The sequence below is a fragment of the Haliotis rufescens genome, unplaced genomic scaffold, assembly GCF_023055435.1.
Source record: "Haliotis rufescens isolate VD_foot unplaced genomic scaffold, xgHalRufe1.0.p SCAF_13, whole genome shotgun sequence".
Lineage (NCBI taxonomy): Eukaryota > Metazoa > Mollusca > Gastropoda > Lepetellida > Haliotidae > Haliotis > Haliotis rufescens.
Genome location: NW_025963813.1, coordinates 11,245,124 through 11,265,330, shown reverse-complemented (window position 1 = coordinate 11,265,330; position 20,207 = coordinate 11,245,124). Strand labels below are relative to the sequence as shown.

At 44.5% G+C, this 20,207-nt stretch overlaps 1 protein-coding gene across 3 annotated transcripts; it reads left to right on the top strand.

Annotated features, from left to right (window-relative positions):
- Positions 1–4,957: 4,957 nt before the first annotated feature.
- LOC124139086 (phospholipid scramblase 1-like) lies at positions 4,958–19,854 on the top strand. 3 transcript variants are annotated; one of them, XM_046506097.2, is made up of 11 exons: positions 4,958–5,273; positions 7,638–7,725; positions 12,383–12,490; positions 13,610–13,687; positions 14,782–14,858; positions 15,164–15,294; positions 16,699–16,819; positions 18,018–18,120; positions 18,651–18,709; positions 19,263–19,301; positions 19,597–19,854. In XM_046506097.2, exons 2-10 carry the CDS (start codon positions 7,680–7,682, stop codon positions 19,299–19,301), a joined length of 762 nt encoding a protein of 253 aa, XP_046362053.1. In that variant the 5' UTR covers positions 4,958–5,273; positions 7,638–7,679; the 3' UTR covers positions 19,597–19,854. The 3 variants fall into 3 exon arrangements, with proteins under 3 accessions (XP_046362053.1, XP_048250139.1, XP_048250138.1); XM_048394182.1 differs by lacking the exons at positions 4,958–5,273; positions 7,638–7,725 and adding an exon at positions 7,756–7,861; XM_048394181.1 differs by lacking the exons at positions 4,958–5,273; positions 7,638–7,725 and adding an exon at positions 9,705–9,765.
- Positions 19,855–20,207: the final 353 nt, after the last annotated feature.

Here is a 20,207-nt window from a genome sequence, read left to right as displayed (position 1 = left end):
CACAGAGAGACGATAAAGTCAACAGGATGTGGTTTTGGTGAGAGCACTTGCAGCAGGACCTGTGGAGATAATCTTTTCTCCGGTGAGATACCTGGGTCTTAAGCCGTTATTGGTAACACCTTGTTTCTTATAATACTTGCTGCATCATGTCACCTGGATGTTTAATTTTGCATCACAAAGCCTTATTATGACAAGTGGTTAAAATGCTTTCACTCCAACGGTTAAGTGAAAGATTTCAGTCGATGTTTCAGGGATAGGAAATGTTTGTGCTTGATCACACCGCACTTCTCCGGGGTAACGTATAGATGTGATGGTTTCTTCGTATTCATTTTTGGTAAAAGTGAGTGAGTGAGTTGTGTTTAACGCCGCTTTTAACAGTATTCCAGTCATTTCACGGCGTGTCAGCTTAATGTGGGAGGAAAGCCCCAAGTGATGCAGGTCTCAGACGTTTACCACTTCGGTGAAATCCTGGTGCACGGGTATGGTGCTGACAAACCAAGAAACGTAATCGGGGCGAACCGGGATTCGAACCCACAATCATAGGTTTCTGGAGTGCCCAAGGGACGCAACTCTGCACAACGAATAGCGGCGCCTCAGACGACTGAGCCACCCGTGCCCTACTGACAGTGTGAAGGCACCCGTACTCTCAACAGTTAATTTTAAAGGTGAAACCTCGATGTTTCAGACATCTCGCGTTGTTGCTTGTGTGACTTCGTACAGGTATATTACTAACGTTCATATTTATAAAGCACCAAAACCGCACCCTAGGGCATGCGCAAAGTCCCCCATTATTACCCTAGCCAACTGATCCGTGTACGCTTGATTTTCATTCTCAGTTCTCCGGAGATTATACAACCTAAGCTGAAATCAGACACTAGAAGGTAAACAGTCACATCACCAACCCATCCTACCGGGTACCCCTTCACTGCTACGTGCTCACATGGAACATTACAATAAGGCTGGAGATGTTTCAGCTGTGTGCGTCTCACAACACAACAAGTCTCACCAGACCGGTGGCGGTCGGGTAGCCTAGTGGTTAAAGCGTTAGCGCGTCACGCCGAAGACCCGGGTTCGATTCCCGACATGGGTACAATGTGTGAAGCCCATTTCTGGTTCCTCCGCCGTGATATTGCTGGAATATTGCTAAAAGTGGCGTAAAACCATACTCACTCACTCACCAGACCGAACTGCGGCTTCCTTTGAGATGTTACATCTGTTTTGATAACAGGAGCTTGGGGGGTGACCAAGCGATGCTAGATTTCAGGTGCAGTGTAAATTGTTGTGTATGATGAGACACACTATTAAAATATATTTCTGTATTTCTTATGAATGTGAATTTGGTTTGAAATGAATTTTTTTTAAAATGGTGATAAAAATCGTACATTGAATCTTTTTCTTTTTTTGGGGTGGGTGGGTGGGGTTGGGGGTTGGGGTGGGGTGTGGGGTTGGGGTGGGGTGTGGGGGTGTGTGTGTGATGGGGGTGGGTGGGTGATGGGGTGGGGGTGGTGGTGGGGTGGTGGTTGTTGTTTAACGCCGCCCTCAGCAATATTCCAGCTATATGACGGCGGTCTGTAAATTATCGAGTCCGGACCAGACAATCCAGTGATTATTATCATGAGCATCGATCCACGCAATTGAGATCGATGACGTGCTGACAATAATTATTGTTCTTTTATATCGAGAACAATACTACACACTACAAAACTATAAACAGCTGACAGGGACGTCAGAAGAGGTCTGAACGCGGGGTCTGAACGAGTTCCTTACATTCCCCAAGATAGAACAGAAGACCAACACTACAAGTGCAGAATAGAAACCGAGAGGCTAGATTCCGACTCCTGAAAGACCAACTTCAGATAGGCCAACTCATACTGACAGATGAAACTGACGGTGCTAACCGTTCAGTACAAACATTTTACATGTATCGTGTCTCTGTTTTATGTTTTAGAAGAATTATAATTGGAGGGGGGTGTTTGACATGGACATCAAATTGACTTTACTTGTCGTACCCAGGAATCGAGACCAGGTCTTCGGCGTGACGCTTCTGGTAATAATTCGTGCAATGTGAGAAAATGGTGACAGTGATCTGTTTGAACTGATTGAAGAAATAAGTTTAATGTTTCAATTTCTTTATGATATGAACATAAAATATGTTTTAAGTTAATCTGTGTGGTTGACAGTATACCGACAGCGCGTAAGCGACATTTAATGAGACAAACTTGTTGTAGAGTCCTACAAATCATTGATAGCGGCGTGACGCCCTCTGTACATACTTAGATTCACTCGCTCAACCAATAAGGTGTGTCAATAAAAACTGTCCAAATGTGCGCACGTGTAGTTAGCAAACATAGCCCTCTAACAGGACGAAAAACGGGTTAATGTTCATTTTAAGATGTCGGTGACGAGTTATCCTACTTTCTTGAATGCCTATTTCGCCAAAAATATGTCAAAAATGTATTATTCTGTTATAACTAACGTATTATGTCTTAAAGGAGATGTACAGTTTGTTTATTTGTTGTTTAAAATCGCACTCAAAAATATTCAAGCTATATGACGGCGGTCTGTTAATAATCGAGTCTGGACCAGACAATCCAGTGATTGATATCATGAACATCGATCCACGTAATTGGGATACGATGACATGCATCAACCAAGTCAGCGAGTCTGACCACCCGATCCCGTTTGTCCCCTCTTACGACAAGCATAGTCGCCTTACAGCAAGCATGGGTTTCTGAAGACCTATTCTACCCCGGAATCTTCACGGATCCGGTGCCTGGTGTAATAACAGCACACTATTTATCAATATTAATAAGTCAAAGATCAAACATTTGAGACCGCAATCAGTCTTGGAGACGAACTGCGTATTCATAACAAAGGCAGGTGCTTCCTCAGCCAGCAGATCGCTTGATTTACTGATCCCTGCATATAAAATATTTAAATATATAATGTGCAACACCGTACATTTACAACGTCATATGGCACGATGTTAAGGTCTGTTTTAGAATATGGATCTTGTATATGGGAAATGAATAATATGCCCTGTATTAATGCTGAACAGAATCGTGCAATCTGTGTTTATCTGGGTGTGAAGAAGTATGCCCTAAATCTAGCCGTATAAGCGGTTACATGGTTACATGGTTACATGGCATGGACCCCAACGGGGAAGAGCGGTTCGACCAGAAGAAAGAAAAAAATTAACTTCCGCACCCATTATATATTAATACGTCTGGGTTTGGAACATTTTATCAGATGTGGCACTGCTGTCCAAATTGAATTAGGACTGTATATTGACATGCCTTTTGATGATAGGAGAGTGTTTTCAGTGGCTTAACGTTGTTGAATGCCATGTCATTTTAAATTGTCCTCTGTAGAGTGTTGAGCGACGTAGTCATTCAAACAAGTGCAATAACATTTTACACAAAAAAGGAAAAGAGTTTTATAAAGCTTCAAGTCAGCTTCTGTTTTTTTAATTATATATGCTAAATATGTGAAATACATTACTTACGGAGTGGTCTATGCTTTGTTTGTTTGTTTGTTTGTTGTTTAACGCCGCACTCAGCAATATTCCAGCTTTATGACGGCGGTCTGTAAAATAATCGAGTCTGGACCAGACAATCCAGTGATTGACATCATGAGTATCGATCCACGGAGTTGGGATCGCTGACATGTATCAACCAAGTCAGCGAGCCTGACCACCCGATCCCGTTAGTCGCCTTTCACGACAAGCATAGTCGCCTTTTGCGGCAAGCATGAATTTTATTATGTAACAGCGTTGTAATGAATTGGGGCGAGACTGTAATAAAAATATGTCGGCCTGTCTGTCCATTCAGCTTACGCACAAAGCCCGACCACCTAATCCTATTGAGTCTTCTCAAGCACTTGAGCTTTTCTGCCACCGTCTTTAACCCAGAAAATGTTTCAAAGCAATAATAATGCTTCATTTAGGCTTATAGCTGTTTTAAATGCATCTGGTTTTGCGACTGCAGTTAAAAGAAATATCCAATTAGCACACAAAAGCCCAGCCCCTCTCCACATTAAAATATTAAATGGCCCCTAAGCGTCCTGTTTTTTAGTAGTTACATGGACACGACTCTTTTCTATTCCCAGGTAAAGTTGATTAGCTGAGCGGAGTTGCGTCCCTTAGCTGCTAGGATCCGTTTATCGTGGAGTTGAATCCCAAATTTGCTCTTACTAAACCCCGAACTGGTAAACTACGAATGCCTATTGGTGCAACTTTGGTAGCATTAACGAGAAAATATTCGAAGTAACAAGAAAGAACTCATTATTGTTCGATCTAAAATGAAATAATAATACATTAAACTACGGTTATAACGAACTCAAAGGGACCACTAATTTTAGTTTGATATAACCGTAGTTCGTTATAAGCATATATACAGCATAACTACAGCAAATAGTCGGGAAAAAAAAGTAGGTTCGTTATATCCGTCAGTTCGTTATAAGCGTGTTCGTTACAAACGTAGTTTACTGTACAATAATCGAAGTAATGAGAAAGAACTTGAAATTTCGAGAAAATAATGGAAATAACGAGAAATTTCAATTTAAGAAAAAAATATGTATGTTTCAAAAGTGGCACTATTAGGCTCTCGTAGTAAACGTCAACAACAAGCGTAAATGTCTGTTTCCCTTTCAGATTTAGCTTGCTTGACGTGTTGTAACTGAGATACTGAACCTAACTCCGTCAATGTACTGTGTGTGTCCCCAAGGCTCAATCAACTGCCGAGGTAGACTTCACTCTGTCGTCGTTGTTCAAGTGTAGTGTTTGTCTGTCATTACAGGTAGATGCTGAATACAGGAACTGAACTAGGTCATGTTTATCAACGCCTGGGCACACCGCGGCCGGAGTCGAGCGCGAGCTTCTCGGTCATCTTCTCCGTCATTCGCACCCGTCGGGATTCATCGTGTCAAACGGAAAAAAAGGCGATGGTGAGCGAACATACAGCTGAAATAGTATCCGCACATTCGTCACCACTCGTCCCTTTCCGTAACCTGCAAGAAGCTCTTCGGCTTGTCCCGGAATAACACGAGTTGGTCACGAACGAATATCCCAAACCGGTGTGTTGTCACTTGGCATTCCTCGGCTCTTTCCGAAATCCCGTGACTTGGAAATACAAGAGCGTTTACGGACTCTATTCATATCCGAGTTCACTTGGCTGTCATCTCGGGTGCGACTCGTCTCTTCATATTTGAGGTCAACTGGAAGTGGGCTTTCAACATTCCTTTTGCCAGGTAGACGGAATACAGAGAATTAATTGGTAAGATAACGTCAATTTTAAACACAATCCATTTGCAGATTACATGTCAAATTCACACGTTAGCGTTGCTGTCAACTGGTGTTTATGCGTTATGTCTGAAACGTTTTATCCACCCGTTTCCCCACAGTGAAGTTTCGATGCATGAATGCCTGTCATATATGACAGTAAGGTATTATATTTTATCATGCCAACAAACGATGTTTTATTATAAAAATCGTCATACTTTGTTAAACGGATGTAATCCGTGTTTCCATAAGTAACCTTGGACTCAACCCAATCTTCGCTAACACCAAAAGCTTCGCGTGTTATTTCGTCACGGTAGAGTGGAGATAAACGTACTCTGTTGTCAATGTAGAGCTAGATTACCTGTATATGTATTTAAGTAAGCGTGAACACGGTTGAGCCAGGGCTGGTGTTGATATAGCGGGGTGGATGTAGAGGTATGGTGAGATGGACGTGTATGTATGTAAGGATGAGTACGGATACATGAGGGCGGATAAAATTATATAGTGTGATGAATGTAGGGGAATTATGGTGAGGGAGAGTATGTGAGCATACGCATGGATCCATGAGGGCTGACGTAGACAGTGAGATGGGTGTAGGGATATGCTAGGGAAAGATGAATACGATGTGTATGTGTGTGTGCGCGTGCGTGCGTTCGTATTACCCCCCCCCCCCCCCCCCCCCGGATTTTTATAGAAAACATTTTTCCTTGCGAAAGTTAACATGAATAAGAAATGAATTCCCCCCCCCCCCCCGCCCTGTCAAAAAAGTTAACTTCGGCCTTGTGAATGCGATTCAATTCAGTGCGGCTAAACATACATGCTACCTGGCATGTTACCTCAAGATTGAAACAGTATGTTATTTCCCAATTGAGCATTTAAAATGCCATATATATTCTCCAGCTCTTCCTCACCACAACTTCACAACTTTACTTTCACATATGTACCAAGTACTACCCCCTCCATTGGGGTTAGTCCCACTCACTCGACAGGCTGAGGGTGGGTCAGGGGAAATGCATCAGTGACTGTCAGTGTCTGGCGCCTTCCCCTCACCTAACTCCTATCGTTTAAACCAGTTAGGCGTGAAAACTGAACAAAAGTATTATATAGACCCGTGCAGAAGGTTACTAACACGAAACCTGAGTGAATACCTATGTACCCCAGTCTAATTTCGTAGCAAATTTACATATCGCAACCCGCTGATGTGTGCAAACCTTTTCCAGAAACGTCGGGTGTGCCATATGCCAGTAATGGTGTGCGTTAAAAGTAAGGCATTTAATTCTTTGTTACTTTTTTACGAATCCATCAAAACTAAAACGGGAATGTGGAAAAGAATTCTAGTTTGAATTTTAAAAACATACCTTACGTTGAAGATAAAGAAATAGGCGAAACAAAAATACACGTACAATCGGGTCTCCTTGTACACTTGAAAGAAATAGTTATTTTATATATAGCAATATTCGAGCTATATGACAGCGGTCTGTAAATAATCGAGTCCGGACCGGACAATCCAGTGATTGACATCATAAGCATCGATCCACGCAGTTGGGATACGATCATACGCACCAACAACCCGATCCCGTTAATCGCTTCTTACGACAAGCATAGGCGCATTTTACTGCAAGCAAGGGTTGCTGAAGACCTATTCTACAACGGATCTTCACGGGTTTGACCTTATGAAGGAGTAAGTATATACTCCGAAACGTTGTGTTCCCCATAATGACAAATAAATTCTCTTCCTTGTGTACAATTATTGGTTGCCTTTGCTACACTATTCCAAATACATTTTGGGTAGAAAACTTGATAGAAATCGGCTAATTAGAGAGAATAGTTGAAAAATCGGCTTATTAGAGAGAATAGTTGAAGTTTTAAGGACAACAGAGATCTTGAAATCGAACGCTTTTCTATATCCGGCTGTGACGTCATATCGTTTCCGTCACAATGAGCGGCGTACCGTCATAATAGTGACCCGTTGTAGAACTAAGCCTTGAAGGACAAGCTTAATTTTCTGATATGACCACGTTTTTCGAAGTAGCTGTTCTGCACCCTTCAAGGCGTGTCATATAAAAACTGTGATGATGTAAGATAGACGATGTTGGAGCATATCAAGCGCAATATTTTGTGGAAAGTCTTCGTGTTCGGTTCCAAGTTCAATTTAACTCGGTAAAGTCTACAGGTAACCAAGCTCTACATCTAACACGTCAGTATATTTATCTCCTAAATCACCTAATGTATATACCGGCGGTTATCAGATATTTCTTGTTGGTCTAATTGCAACTTCTGTCCTTTCCCAGTCCGCGTTTGTGATCAGCATGTACAAGAAAAACACATTTCAACTGTGCACTCGTTTGTCCTACTTCAGGTGGAGTGATAGAACAGTTTGAGGAATAATCCCAGGTCCGCTATGTCAGTCACCCGTCAACCAGGCCTGGCAAACCAAAATCAGGAAGGTAGGGTGTCTTCAGGTCCGCTATGTCAGTCACTCGTCAACCAGGCCAGACAAACCAAAATCAGGAAGGTAGGGTGTCTTCAGGTCCGCTATGTCAGTCACCCGTCAACCAGGCCAGACAAACCAAAATCAGGAAGGTAGGGTGTCTTCAGGTCCGCTATGTCAGTCACCCGTCAACCAGGTCTAGCAAAGGACAAGCAAGATGGTAGGGTGTCTTCAGGTCGGCTTTGTCAGGTACCCGTCAAACAGCCCTGGCAAAGGACAAGCAAGATGGTAGGGTCTGTTCAGGTCCGCTATGTCAGTTACCCGTCAATCAGGTCTTGCAAAGGACAAGCAGGAAGGTAGGGTCTGTTCAGGTCCGCTATGTCAGTTACCCGTCAATCAGGTCTTGCAAAGGACAAGCAGGAAGGTAGGGTGTGTTCAGGTCCGCTATGTCAGTTACCCGTCAATCAGGCCTTGCAAAGGACAAGCAGGATGGTAGGGTGTGTTCAGGTCGGCTTTGTCAGTTACCCATCAACCAGGCCTGGCAAAGGACAAGCAGGATGGTAGGGTGTGTTCAGGTCCGCTATGTCAGTCACCCGTCAACCAGGTCTAGCAAAGGACAAGCAAGATGGTAGGGTGTGTTCAGGTCCGCTATGTCAGTTACCCGTCAACCAGGTCTAGCAAAGGACAAGCAAGATGGTAGGGTGTCTTCAGGTCCGCTATGTCAGTTACCCGTCAACCAGGTCTAGCAAAGGACAAGCAAGATGGTAGGGTGTCTTCAGGTCCGCTATGTCAGTCACCCGTCAACCAGGTCTAGCAAAGGACAAGCAAGATGGTAGGGTGTCTTCAGGTCCGCTATGTCAGTTACCCGTCAACCAGGTCTAGCAAAGGACAAGCAAGATGGTAGGGTGTCTTCAGGTCCGCTATGTCAGTCACCCGTCAACCAGGCCTGGCAAAGGACAAGCAAGATGGTAGGGTCTGTCCAGGCCGGCTATGTCAGTTACCCGTCAATCAGGTCTTGCAAAGGACAAGCAAGATGGTAGGGTGTCTTCAGGCCGGCTATGTCAGTTACCCGTCAACCAGGCCAGACAAACCAAAATCAGGAAGGTAGGGTGTCTTCAGGTCCGCTATGTCAGTCACCCGTCAACCAGGTCTAGCAAAGGACAAGCAAGATGGTAGGGTGTCTTCAGGTCGGCTTTGTCAGGTACCCGTCAAACAGCCCTGGCAAAGGACAAGCAAGATGGTAGGGTCTGTTCAGGTCCGCTATGTCAGTTACCCGTCAATCAGGTCTTGCAAAGGACAAGCAGGAAGGTAGGGTGTGTTCAGGTCCGCTATGTCAGTTACCCGTCAATCAGGCCTTGCAAAGGACAAGCGGGATGGTAGGGTGTGTTCAGGTCGGCTTTGTCAGTTACCCATCAACCAGGCCTGGCAAAGGACAAGCAGGATGGTAGGGTGTGTTCAGGTCGGCTTTGTCAGGTACCCGTCAACCAGGTCTTGCAAAGGACAAGCAAGATGGTAGGGTCTGTTCAGGTCCGCTATGTCAGTTACCCGTCAATCAGGTCTTGCAAAGGACAAGCAAGATGGTAGGGTGTGTTCAGGTCCGCTATGTCAGTTACCCGTCAATCAGGTCTTGCAAAGGACAAGCAAGATGGTAGGGTGTGTTCAGGTCCGCTATGTCAGTTACCCGTCAATCAGGCCTTGCAAAGGACAAGCAGGATGGTAGGGTGTGTTCAGGTCGGCTTTGTCAGTTACCCATCAACCAGGCCTGGCAAAGGACAAGCAGGATGGTAGGGTGTGTTCAGGTCCGCTATGTCAGTCACCCGTCAACCAGGTCTAGCAAAGGACAAGCAAGATGGTAGGGTGTGTTCAGGTCCGCTATGTCAGTTACCCGTCAACCAGGTCTAGCAAAGGACAAGCAAGATGGTAGGGTGTGTTCAGGTCCGCTATGTCAGTTACCCGTCAACCAGGTCTAGCAAAGGACAAGCAAGATGGTAGGGTGTCTTCAGGCCGGCTATGTCAGTTACCCGTCAACCAGGCCAGACAAACCAAAATCAGGAAGGTAGGGTGTCTTCAGGTCCGCTATGTCAGTCACCCGTCAACCAGGTCTAGCAAAGGACAAGCAAGATGGTAGGGTGTCTTCAGGTCGGCTTTGTCAGGTACCCGTCAAACAGCCCTGGCAAAGGACAAGCAAGATGGTAGGGTCTGTTCAGGTCCGCTATGTCAGTTACCCGTCAATCAGGTCTTGCAAAGGACAAGCAGGAAGGTAGGGTGTGTTCAGGTCCGCTATGTCAGTTACCCGTCAATCAGGCCTTGCAAAGGACAAGCGGGATGGTAGGGTGTGTTCAGGTCGGCTTTGTCAGTTACCCATCAACCAGGCCTGGCAAAGGACAAGCAGGATGGTAGGGTGTGTTCAGGTCGGCTTTGTCAGGTACCCGTCAACCAGGTCTTGCAAAGGACAAGCAAGATGGTAGGGTCTGTTCAGGTCCGCTATGTCAGTTACCCGTCAATCAGGTCTTGCAAAGGACAAGCAAGATGGTAGGGTGTGTTCAGGTCCGCTATGTCAGTTACCCGTCAATCAGGTCTTGCAAAGGACAAGCAAGATGGTAGGGTGTGTTCAGGTCGGCTTTGTCAGTTACCCATCAACCAGGCCTAGCAAAGGACAAGCAAGCAGGCAGGGTGTGTTCAGGTCGGCTTTGTCAGGTACCCGTCAATCAGGTCTTGCAAAGGACAAGCAAGATTGTAGGGTGTGTTCAGGTCGGCTTTGTCAGTCACCCATCAACCAGGCCTGGCAAAGGACAAGCAGGATGGTAGGGTGTGTTCAGGTCGGCTTTGTCAGTTACCCGTCAATCAGGTCTTGCAAAGGACAAGCAAGATGGTAGGGTCTGTTCAGGTCCGCTATGTCAGTTACCCGTCAATCAGGTCTTGCAAAGGACAAGCAGGAAGGTAGGGTGTGTTCAGGTCCGCTATGTCAGTTACCCGTCAACCAGGTCTAGCAAAGGACAAGCAAGATGGTAGGGTGTCTTCAGGTCCGCTATGTCAGTCACCCGTCAATCAGGCCTTGCAAAGGACAAGCGGGATGGTAGGGTGTCTTCAGGTCGGCTTTGTCAGTTACCCATCAACCAGGCCTGGCAAAGGACAAGCAGGATGGTAGGGTGTGTTCAGGTCCGCTTTGTCAGTTACCCGTCAACCAGGTCTTGCAAAGGACAAGCAAGGTGGTAGGGTCTGTTCAGGTCCGCTATGTCAGTTACCCGTCAATCAGGTCTTGCAAAGGACAAGCAAGATGGTAGGGTGTGTTCAGGTCCGCTATGTCAGTTACCCGTCAATCAGGTCTTGCAAAGGACAAGCAAGATGGAAGGGTGTGTTCAGGTCGGCTTTGTCAGTTACCCGTCAACCAGGCCTAGCAAAGGACAAGCAAGCAGGTAGGGTGTGTTCAGGTCGGCTTTGTCAGGTACCCGTCAATCAGGTCTTGCAAAGGACAAGCAAGATTGTAGGGTGTGTTCAGGTCGGCTTTGTCAGTTACCCGTCAATCAGGTCTTGCAAAGGACAAGCAAGATGGTAGGGTGTGTTCAGGTCGGCTTTGTCAGTTACCCGTCAATCAGGTCTAGCAAAGGACAAGCAAGATGGTAGGGTGTCTTCAGGTCGGCTATGTCAGTTACCCGTCAATCAGGTCTTGCAAAGGACAAGCAAGATGGTAGGGTGTGTTAAGGTCGGCTATGTCAATTACCCGTCAAAAAGGTCTTGCAAAGGACAAGCAAGATGGTAGGGTGTGTTCAGGTCCGCTATGTCAGTTACCCGTCAAACAGGCCTCGTAAAGGACAAGCAAGATGGTAGGGTGTGTTCAGGTCCGCTATGTCAGTTACCCGTCAACCAGGCCTGGCAAAGGACAAGCAGGATGGTAGGGTGTGTTCAGGTCCGCTATGTCAGTTACCCGTCAACCAGGTCTTGCAAAGGACAAGCAGGATGGTAGGGTGTCTTCAGGTCGGCTATGTCAGTTACCCGTCAATCAGGTCTTGCAAAGGACAAGGACAAACAGGAAAGTTGGGGTGTCTTCACGCGAGGCCGACTTCATATTGTGCCTGCGGTAAACAGTTCACTGAGATGTGTTCACTTGGAAATATTACTACTAATTCGTTTACAATTATTCACTCAGAAATATTACTACTTAATATTTGAGCTCATTCAGTAGTTTAATATAATGACAATGAACATGTCGTTGATGGAGAATCCAATGTCCAGGTCCTATAAAGAGACCATGAACCTAAAACATCTTCTGTCGAGCAAAAGAAAGTATACACTTGAAAATTGGATTTGACCAAAAAATTACAAACATTATCGTAACGTTACGGGCTGAAATTAGTCGTCGAAACACTGCCAACTTAAAATCCAAAAACGCAACTATGATACATGCATCGAGTACCTCACCATTGAAAAAACATTTCTTGTTTGTTTCATTTTTATCTACCACAAGTGACAACCATGGTTGTATACTCTCTTTTGCCCGGCAGTTTATAGTATCAGGTAATTCAGTCTATACAAATTCAATTCAATGGATCAATATTGACTTTTAAAAATAAATATTTAGTGTAGATTTAAACACTTAAATATATACGCTAATTCTTTACTTTGGATTAATGAGAAATAGTCCATGTGTAGTGATGGAGAGATTATTGTTTCAGTGACATGGATGCCTGCGGTGGGTCACATCCAGGACTGCCCCCCAGGCCTGGAATACCTGTCCCAGCTGGACCAGATCCTCATTGAACAGCAGGTCAACCTCATAGAGGGTGGGTTTTATCCCAAGCCGTGTCACACCAAAATACGTTAAAAGATGGTACTTCTTGTTACCCAACATGGCGCTCAGTATTTAGGGGTTGAACCATGGAAGGGTCGGCTCTGTCTGAATGGGGTACTCACGTTTAACTGCGGAATGGTGTCTCAGTAGGCAAGCACAACAAAACCGCCATTATTAGTACAAACAGACACGGAAGCACGCACACCCACATACACACACAGAGACAGACATACATACATACAGACACACACACATAGATTCTTGAACGCATCGTTACGTCTTCCAGTTCAGTGAAGAAAGTGAGTGAGTGAGTGAGTTGGTTTTAACGCCGCTTTTAACATTATTCCAGTTATATCACGGCGTGTCACCTTAATGTGGGAGGAAAGCCCCAAGTGATGCAGGTCTCAGACGTTTACCACTTCGGTGAAACCCACGAGCACGGGTATGGTGCTGACAAACCTAGAAACATAATCGGGGCGAACCGGGATTCGAACCAACAATCATAGGTTTCTGGCGTGGCCAAGGGACGCAACTCTGCACAGCGAATCGCGGCGCCTTAGACGACTGGCCCACCCGTGCCCCCCAGTGAAGAAAGCTATGGCCAATTTTATCTGGGATGCGATCCTTGTTGATAACTGAGAAAGTCAAAGGACGATTGCCGATGCCTACTTTGCTGATTTGCTTCATCGCCTGAGAGATTCTATCATCAGTTCACCTCACCTCTTAGAGGGTGAGTCGCGGTGAAGTATGGGCGGAGATTCTAAACTTTCTCGACCGGAATTCTTTCTTTTTGTTTTGTTTAACGTTCAGTTACAGTTCATCTAGATGACATGCAGTAAACCAAGTCACCGTGCCTGACTAACCCGATCCATTTAGTCACCTCTTCCGACAAGAATAATATAGGCTGCTGGGGATCAATATTTTAACCGGCATCTCCACGGTGACACACGGGAAAGGGGGAATAATGGGAAATGACTCTCAACATTCTCAGACCGGGAACAAGGGATGGCAACTCTCAAAACTCTTGGGGCAAGCTCGGGGGTCGGATTAAAGGGTATTTTCAAGCATGCCTGAATAAGTCTAACATCGTCTGTGAATTTCTTTGTTCCAGTGTTGCTGTCGTGGGAATGTAACAACAAGTACCGCGTGATGAACTCAATGAGCCAGCAGTGCTACTACGCAGCAGAGAGTAAGTGAGTGAGCGAGTATAGGTTTACGCCGCCTTTTGCAATATTCCAGCAAAATCACGGCGGGAGACACCAGAAATGGGCTTCACAGATTGTAGCCATGTGGGAAATCGAACCCGGGTCTTCGGCATAACGAGCGAAAGCTTTAACCACTAGGTTACCCCACCGACCCTGAGATAAGCAATGTCGTTAATGCTGGAGTCACAAATGAGTCAGTGAGTTGGGCTTAACGTCACTTTGAACAACATTTCAGTTATATCACAGCGTGTCAGCTTAATTGTATGAGGAAAGAAGTTTGTTTGTTTGTTGTTTAACGCCGCACACAGCAATATTTTAGCTGTATGACTGCGGTCTGTAAATAATCGAGTCTGGACCAGACAATCCAGTGATTGACATCATGAGCATCGATCCACATAATTAGGATACGATGACATGTATTAACCAAGTCAGCGAGCCTGACCACCCGATCCCGTTAGTCGCCTCTTACGACAAGCATAGTCGCCTTTTATGGCAAGCATTGGTTGCTGAAGACCTATTCTACCCCGGAATCTTTACGGGTCTAACTGTGATGTGATCAGGGCGTAGTGGATTCGAACCCACGATCATAAATGTCTGGCACACTTATGAGACGTAAAGCTTAGATGACTGGGGCACCAGTTCCCACTTTAATTGCATAAACAAGAAATACTCAAGTACTTAAGAAATCATACAGTTAAATCCGAATAATAACCACCCGCAATGTCAGTCATAATGGTCATGGCAAATAATACTGGCGCGTACACATTCACGGTGTTTTATCACATATTCAAACAGTCTTCAATCTTTTCTTTAGACCATTTAGTAACCATTTACACCGAAGGAATAAATACCACAGTGATCATGTCCAACATCGCATGTGAAAAGGAATAATACATCAGAGAAACGTGACATTGATGTTTTGTTGACTTGGGTAGGCTTGCCTCAATCTCACAACTGATAAAGGGTGGTTGTGAAAAGCTGGGTAAACTTACACGATATCAGATCAGATAAGATTGATTGATCTTCGGAGGCTCCCACTCCAGCGAGGAATTATCCTAAAAGCTTATTCATGTTTCAGAGAGCGGAACGTTCATGAGACAGTGCTGTGGCTCCGATCGCGCGTTCACAATTCACATCGTAGACAATATTGGCCAGGTATGTGTCTCAAGGACGTTCTGTCACCACGAGTGAGGGAGTGAATTAACGAGTTAAAATGGATTGTTTGATTGTTTGTTGTTTAACGCCGCACTCAGCAATATACCAGCTGTATGACGGCAGTCTGTAAATAATCGAGTCTGGACCAGACAATCCAGTGATTGATATCATGAGCATCGATCCACACAATTGTGTGTGTGTGTGTGTGTGTGTGTGTGGTGGGGTTTGGGTGAACGTGGGACTTGTTATACGCTATTGATAACACTAGTTTCTGTCCGCATGTGCGTATATCTATTCTATTGCAGGAGGTTTTGCGCATGCGCCGTGACTTCAAGTGTTGTGGCGGATGTTGCTGGTGCGCAGATGCCGACTGCGCAGCTCATGAAGTGATAGTGGAAACAGCGAAAGGGGAGCCTCTTGGTTACGTCAGGCAGTTGTAAGTCCATACGTCATGCAGCTCTAAATCCATATCTAAGTTACGTCAGTCAGTTGTAAGTCCATACGTCATGCAGCTCTAAATACATATCTAAGTTACGTCAGGCAGTTGTAAGTCCATACGTCATGCAGCTCTAAATCCATATCACAGTTACGTCAGGCAGTTGTAAGTCCATACGTCATGCAGCTCTAAATACATATCTAAGTTACGTCAGGCAGTTGTAAGTCCATACGTCATGCAGCTCTAAATCCATATCACAGTTACGTCAGGCAGTTGTAAGTCCATACGTCATGCAGCTCTAAATCAATATCACAGTTACGTCAGGCAGTTGTAAGTCCATACGTCATGCAGCTCTAAATCCATATCACAGTTACGTCAGGCAGTTGTAAGTCCAAACGTCATGCAGCTCTAAATCAATATCACAGTTACGTCAGGCAGTTGTAAGTCCATACGTCATGCAGCTCTAAATCCATATCACAGTTACGTCAGGCAGTTGTAAGTCCAAACGTCATGCAGCTCTAAATACATATCTAAGTTACGTCAGGCAGTTGTAAGTCCATATCTTGGTCACCTCACCGCACTGTAAATAATGGATTCTGCACCAGGCCACGCAGTATGTATCTTCCAGAGGCAAGAGAGTTAACTGACTTTGAAAGTCCAGTTTCCACCCTTGGGAACTAGGCTGGAATTCCTGGGCTCGATCGTAGCACCACCAGTGGCTATTACCAATTATGTCCCTTCTAAGCCTCTCCTATGGACCAATCAGATTCCACCTCTCGTATCTCTTGATTTTGCTTCAAACAAAATGGCGGCGCCCAGTCAGGACGATCTGATCAATAGTCAAGATCTATATTGTGATATAACAGGTCTTACATCGTGAACTGCATCAAATCACGCGAGCACCTTGATTAAACATGTGCTTTGCAATCGACCCAAATCTACACGACACGAATTTCGTGGCGCGATTTTGATTGGACTATGCTTAGACTCGTTAGTCCAGCCAAAATGTAACTCCGTAATACCGTACAAGTTCGGCAAGGGTGGAAACTCGACTTTTATAGTCAGTTAACTCCCTTGCCCCGGAAAGATGCGCCGTCGGGTACGATGACACGAAATCAGTCACCGAGCCCGACCACCCAACCAATTTGGTCACCTTACAAGCATCGGTTAGTTTTCAAGGGACATCTCCACCATGGAGCCCACATAAGGATAAACTTGTGAAGGATGTCTTCATGAAGTGTACATGTTAAATTTCATTTCCATCCTAATTTGGGATACCTCATGTAGTCATGTACAATTGGTATATATGATTTGGTCGATTGTGCTGCAATCACAAGAATGTTCTACGACCACTCGCGTTTCCAGCTATATACAATGTTTATTTCTTTAATGTTGTTTTGCCAGACCGTCCAAGTGGAAGGGCCACTATGGTATCCTCGACAGCAGAAGAAACCAGCTGATGGAGATCTGGGGGCCATGTTGTGGTTGTCAGGGGTTGTGCTGTACCGATGATGTCGAGTTTCCGGTATGTCTCTGATTGATAAAAGCCATGAAAGTAATACCACTGATTGCGAGTTTCCGGTATGTCTCTGATTGATAAAAGCCATGCATGAAAGTAACACCGTTCATATCGAGTTTCCGGTATGTCTCTGATTGATAAAAGCCAGCATAGTAACACCGCTGATGTCGAGTTTCCGGTTTGTCTCTGGTTGATAAAAGCCAGCAAAGTAAAACCGCGGATGTTGAGCTTCCGGTATGTCTCTGATTGATAAAAGCCAGCAAAGTAACACCGCGGATGTTGAGTTTCCGGTATGCCTTCGATTGCTAAAAGCCAGGTTCATAATACCGCTGATGTCGAGTTTCCGTGTGGCTGTCAACTAATGAATATACAGTTATACCGATGATATCGAGTTTTCTCATGTGAAGGCCATTGTGTTTAGCGCCGCTTTGAAGACTGTAAAAACATGGCGTCCTCATGACTGAGGATTGTAAAACCACCGACATCCACTGTCTGGTAATAACAGCGATATCGAGTCCTTTAATCCATCACTTTTATAGTAATGGTGATACTCATCTACGTTCAAGCTGTGAGATTACGCCCAAAAGCCGAACACCACCCTATCACTGCACAAGTTTGAATTGGAGATGACCCGTGAAGAGCCGGGGTAGAATAGGTTTTCAGCAACCCATGCTTCCCGTAAAAGGCGTCTGTGCTTGTCGTAAGAGGCGGCTAACGGGATCGGGTGGTCAGGCTCGCTGACTTGGTTGATGCATGTCATCGTATCCCAATTGCGTGGATCGATGTTCATGATGTGTTTCACTGAATTGTCTGGTCCAGACTCGAATGTTTACAGACCGCCGTCATATAGCTGGAATATTGCTGAGTTAGGCGTTAACAACAATCTAACAAACAAATCAAATGGAGATTGCTGAACCAATTACTCGAAGTTTTAATTCAAATGAAGACAAAACCCATTGATGCCGAGAGGGCTTCAATTATCGACTTCAATTTCGGCAGCGACCATCCAATACCACGAGATGAGAAAGGATAGTTTCTCGCGCATCAATATCGCTTTCTCGTCGTGTTCGTGATAAGGCTTTATCACTTTCTGGCGACCGAAATTGAAGTCGTTAGCGATGTCCCCTCTCGGCCAACATGAAAACCACCAAATGCGCAGAAAATAGCTCAGTATACTGAATGATAAAACTTGCTATTTTTCCAGGTTCAATCCATGAAGGATGGTGCGGTTGTGTCAAAAATTAGCAAGCAGTGGGGTGGAGCTGTAAGGGAAATATTCACCGATGCAGAGAAATTCTCGGTCACATGTAAGTTAAAAACCTGCCGCAGCAATGCTTCTTATTTTACTCGTACGGATTTCACTTTCTTCAAAGCCTAAGGGTCGAAAATACAATGGCAATAGCCTTTACTTGAACTCATAGTATGGTCAAGTGCAGAACTTTGGCAAAATACACAGAAGGAAATCATGTGACCATGCCAGCTCTGTAGGTTCGAACCCGGACCAGAGTAGCCTAATAATATTTGTTATGACCATTGGTTTGTCCGAACTGTAAATCCACACATTCAGAGCATCGCATCCTGGACATGCTAACCCCTGAAGATCCTGGTTAGAACTGGTTTTGAGCAAGCCATGCTTTTCTTAAGAGGAGACAAACGGGGTCGGGTGAACTGGCTCGCTGACTTGGTTGATACAACTGCGTAGATCGATGCTCGATCGGTTCAGATTCGATTAGTAACAGACCGCCGTCATGAGGGCGGCGCTAAACAACAAACAGACAAACATGCACACCCAAAAATGTAAAACACCCCCGATATGGAATAATCTCTTTATCTTCAGTTCCCCAAGACCTTGATGTGAAGGTCAAGGCAACGCTGATGGGCGCGGTATTCCTCATCGTAAGTGTTTGAACATGTCTACATTGGCTGCTGTGTGAGAGAGTGAACAAGGTTTTACGCTGCTTTTAGCTATATTCCAGCAATATCAAGACGCAATATTCACGCATTGTACCCATGTGGGGAAACAAACCCGAGCCTTAGGCGTGACGTGTGAACGCTTTAACCACTGGGCTACCCTACTGCCTCTTTTAGCTGCAAAACGTCAGACAATTTTAACAAGCCGGTAACAAGTCGCATGATTCTTCGGAAACATTCTTAATAATGGCCATCCTCAACCATCCAGGGTATTATATCACCACTCCATATATATAACGTTACATAGCCTGGAGACATTTGCTACCATAGATACATTTTGAGTCTGATGTCCATGACATGACAGTAAGAAACTACATTGTACGTCAAATCAACAGGTGGAGAAATATTGTTCGAAGATTAATTTATTTTCCTTTGTGACGTCACTGCTGCAAAAAGGATATCGTAGCGAATGGGTTCAAGGTCTTTAACACAAGAGAATAATCGGGGAAGGATAATGACGTAATGTCTCTTTTTACAGCACTTCATGTATTATGAAGAAGAGGAGTCATCGAACTAAGTGAGTAAAAATGTGGAATAACTATAGACATGTAAATGAGAGAAAATGTTTAACTTTTTTAAGATGAGAAAAATATGGTATGTGTTAGGAAAATACGAATGTCATATTAACTTTAGTTTCAAGAAAGAAAATATATTTAAATACATGGGAGATACACGTTTATAAGATAAATCCATTTTTGACCAATTATTCTACACGAGTAAACCGCTGATCATCTATAACCCGCATCAATTATTTGGACCCCGAAGGCAGCGTTGTAGCGAGGGATCACTGTATGAATATTTCTAATTTTCAGACCGATGACACCCTCATACAAGACATCAATCAACAGTCAAAGCATATCAAAGATGTTTCTACTTGTATCCTAGCTAACTGCATCTACATGTTTGACAGGGCACACGATTTTATTTGAATCTTTGTACCCTGACTGTATATACGTGTATATCATTATGAACGAAAACCTATTCTTGTACTATCTCGTATCGTTTAGTGTGTGTGTGGCCATTTGTCACCACTCGTACCTTTTCGTAAGTAATCTGCAAGACAATCGTCCCCCTATCGATAAAAAGCGAAAACACGATACTTTCCTCCTCAATATTTGTTATCATATGTTTAATCATATTAGTGGAAAAAGTTCATCAACGGTGTTATATTTGTCGGCGATGAGGAAGAATGATGTTGGATGATAAATAAAATTTCACCCTCGTGTCTTTTGATATCAAATATATCAACACTCGTTGATAAAAGTGGCAAAGCCTCGGAATTTTTTCCACTTTTATCAACTCGGGTTGATATTTGATATCAAAAGACACTTGGGTGAGATTCTCTATTTATCTACATTGCGATATACAGAATTTATCAGTAATTTCAGAAGCAGTCTCTCGCTACATGAATTCCTACAGTTAT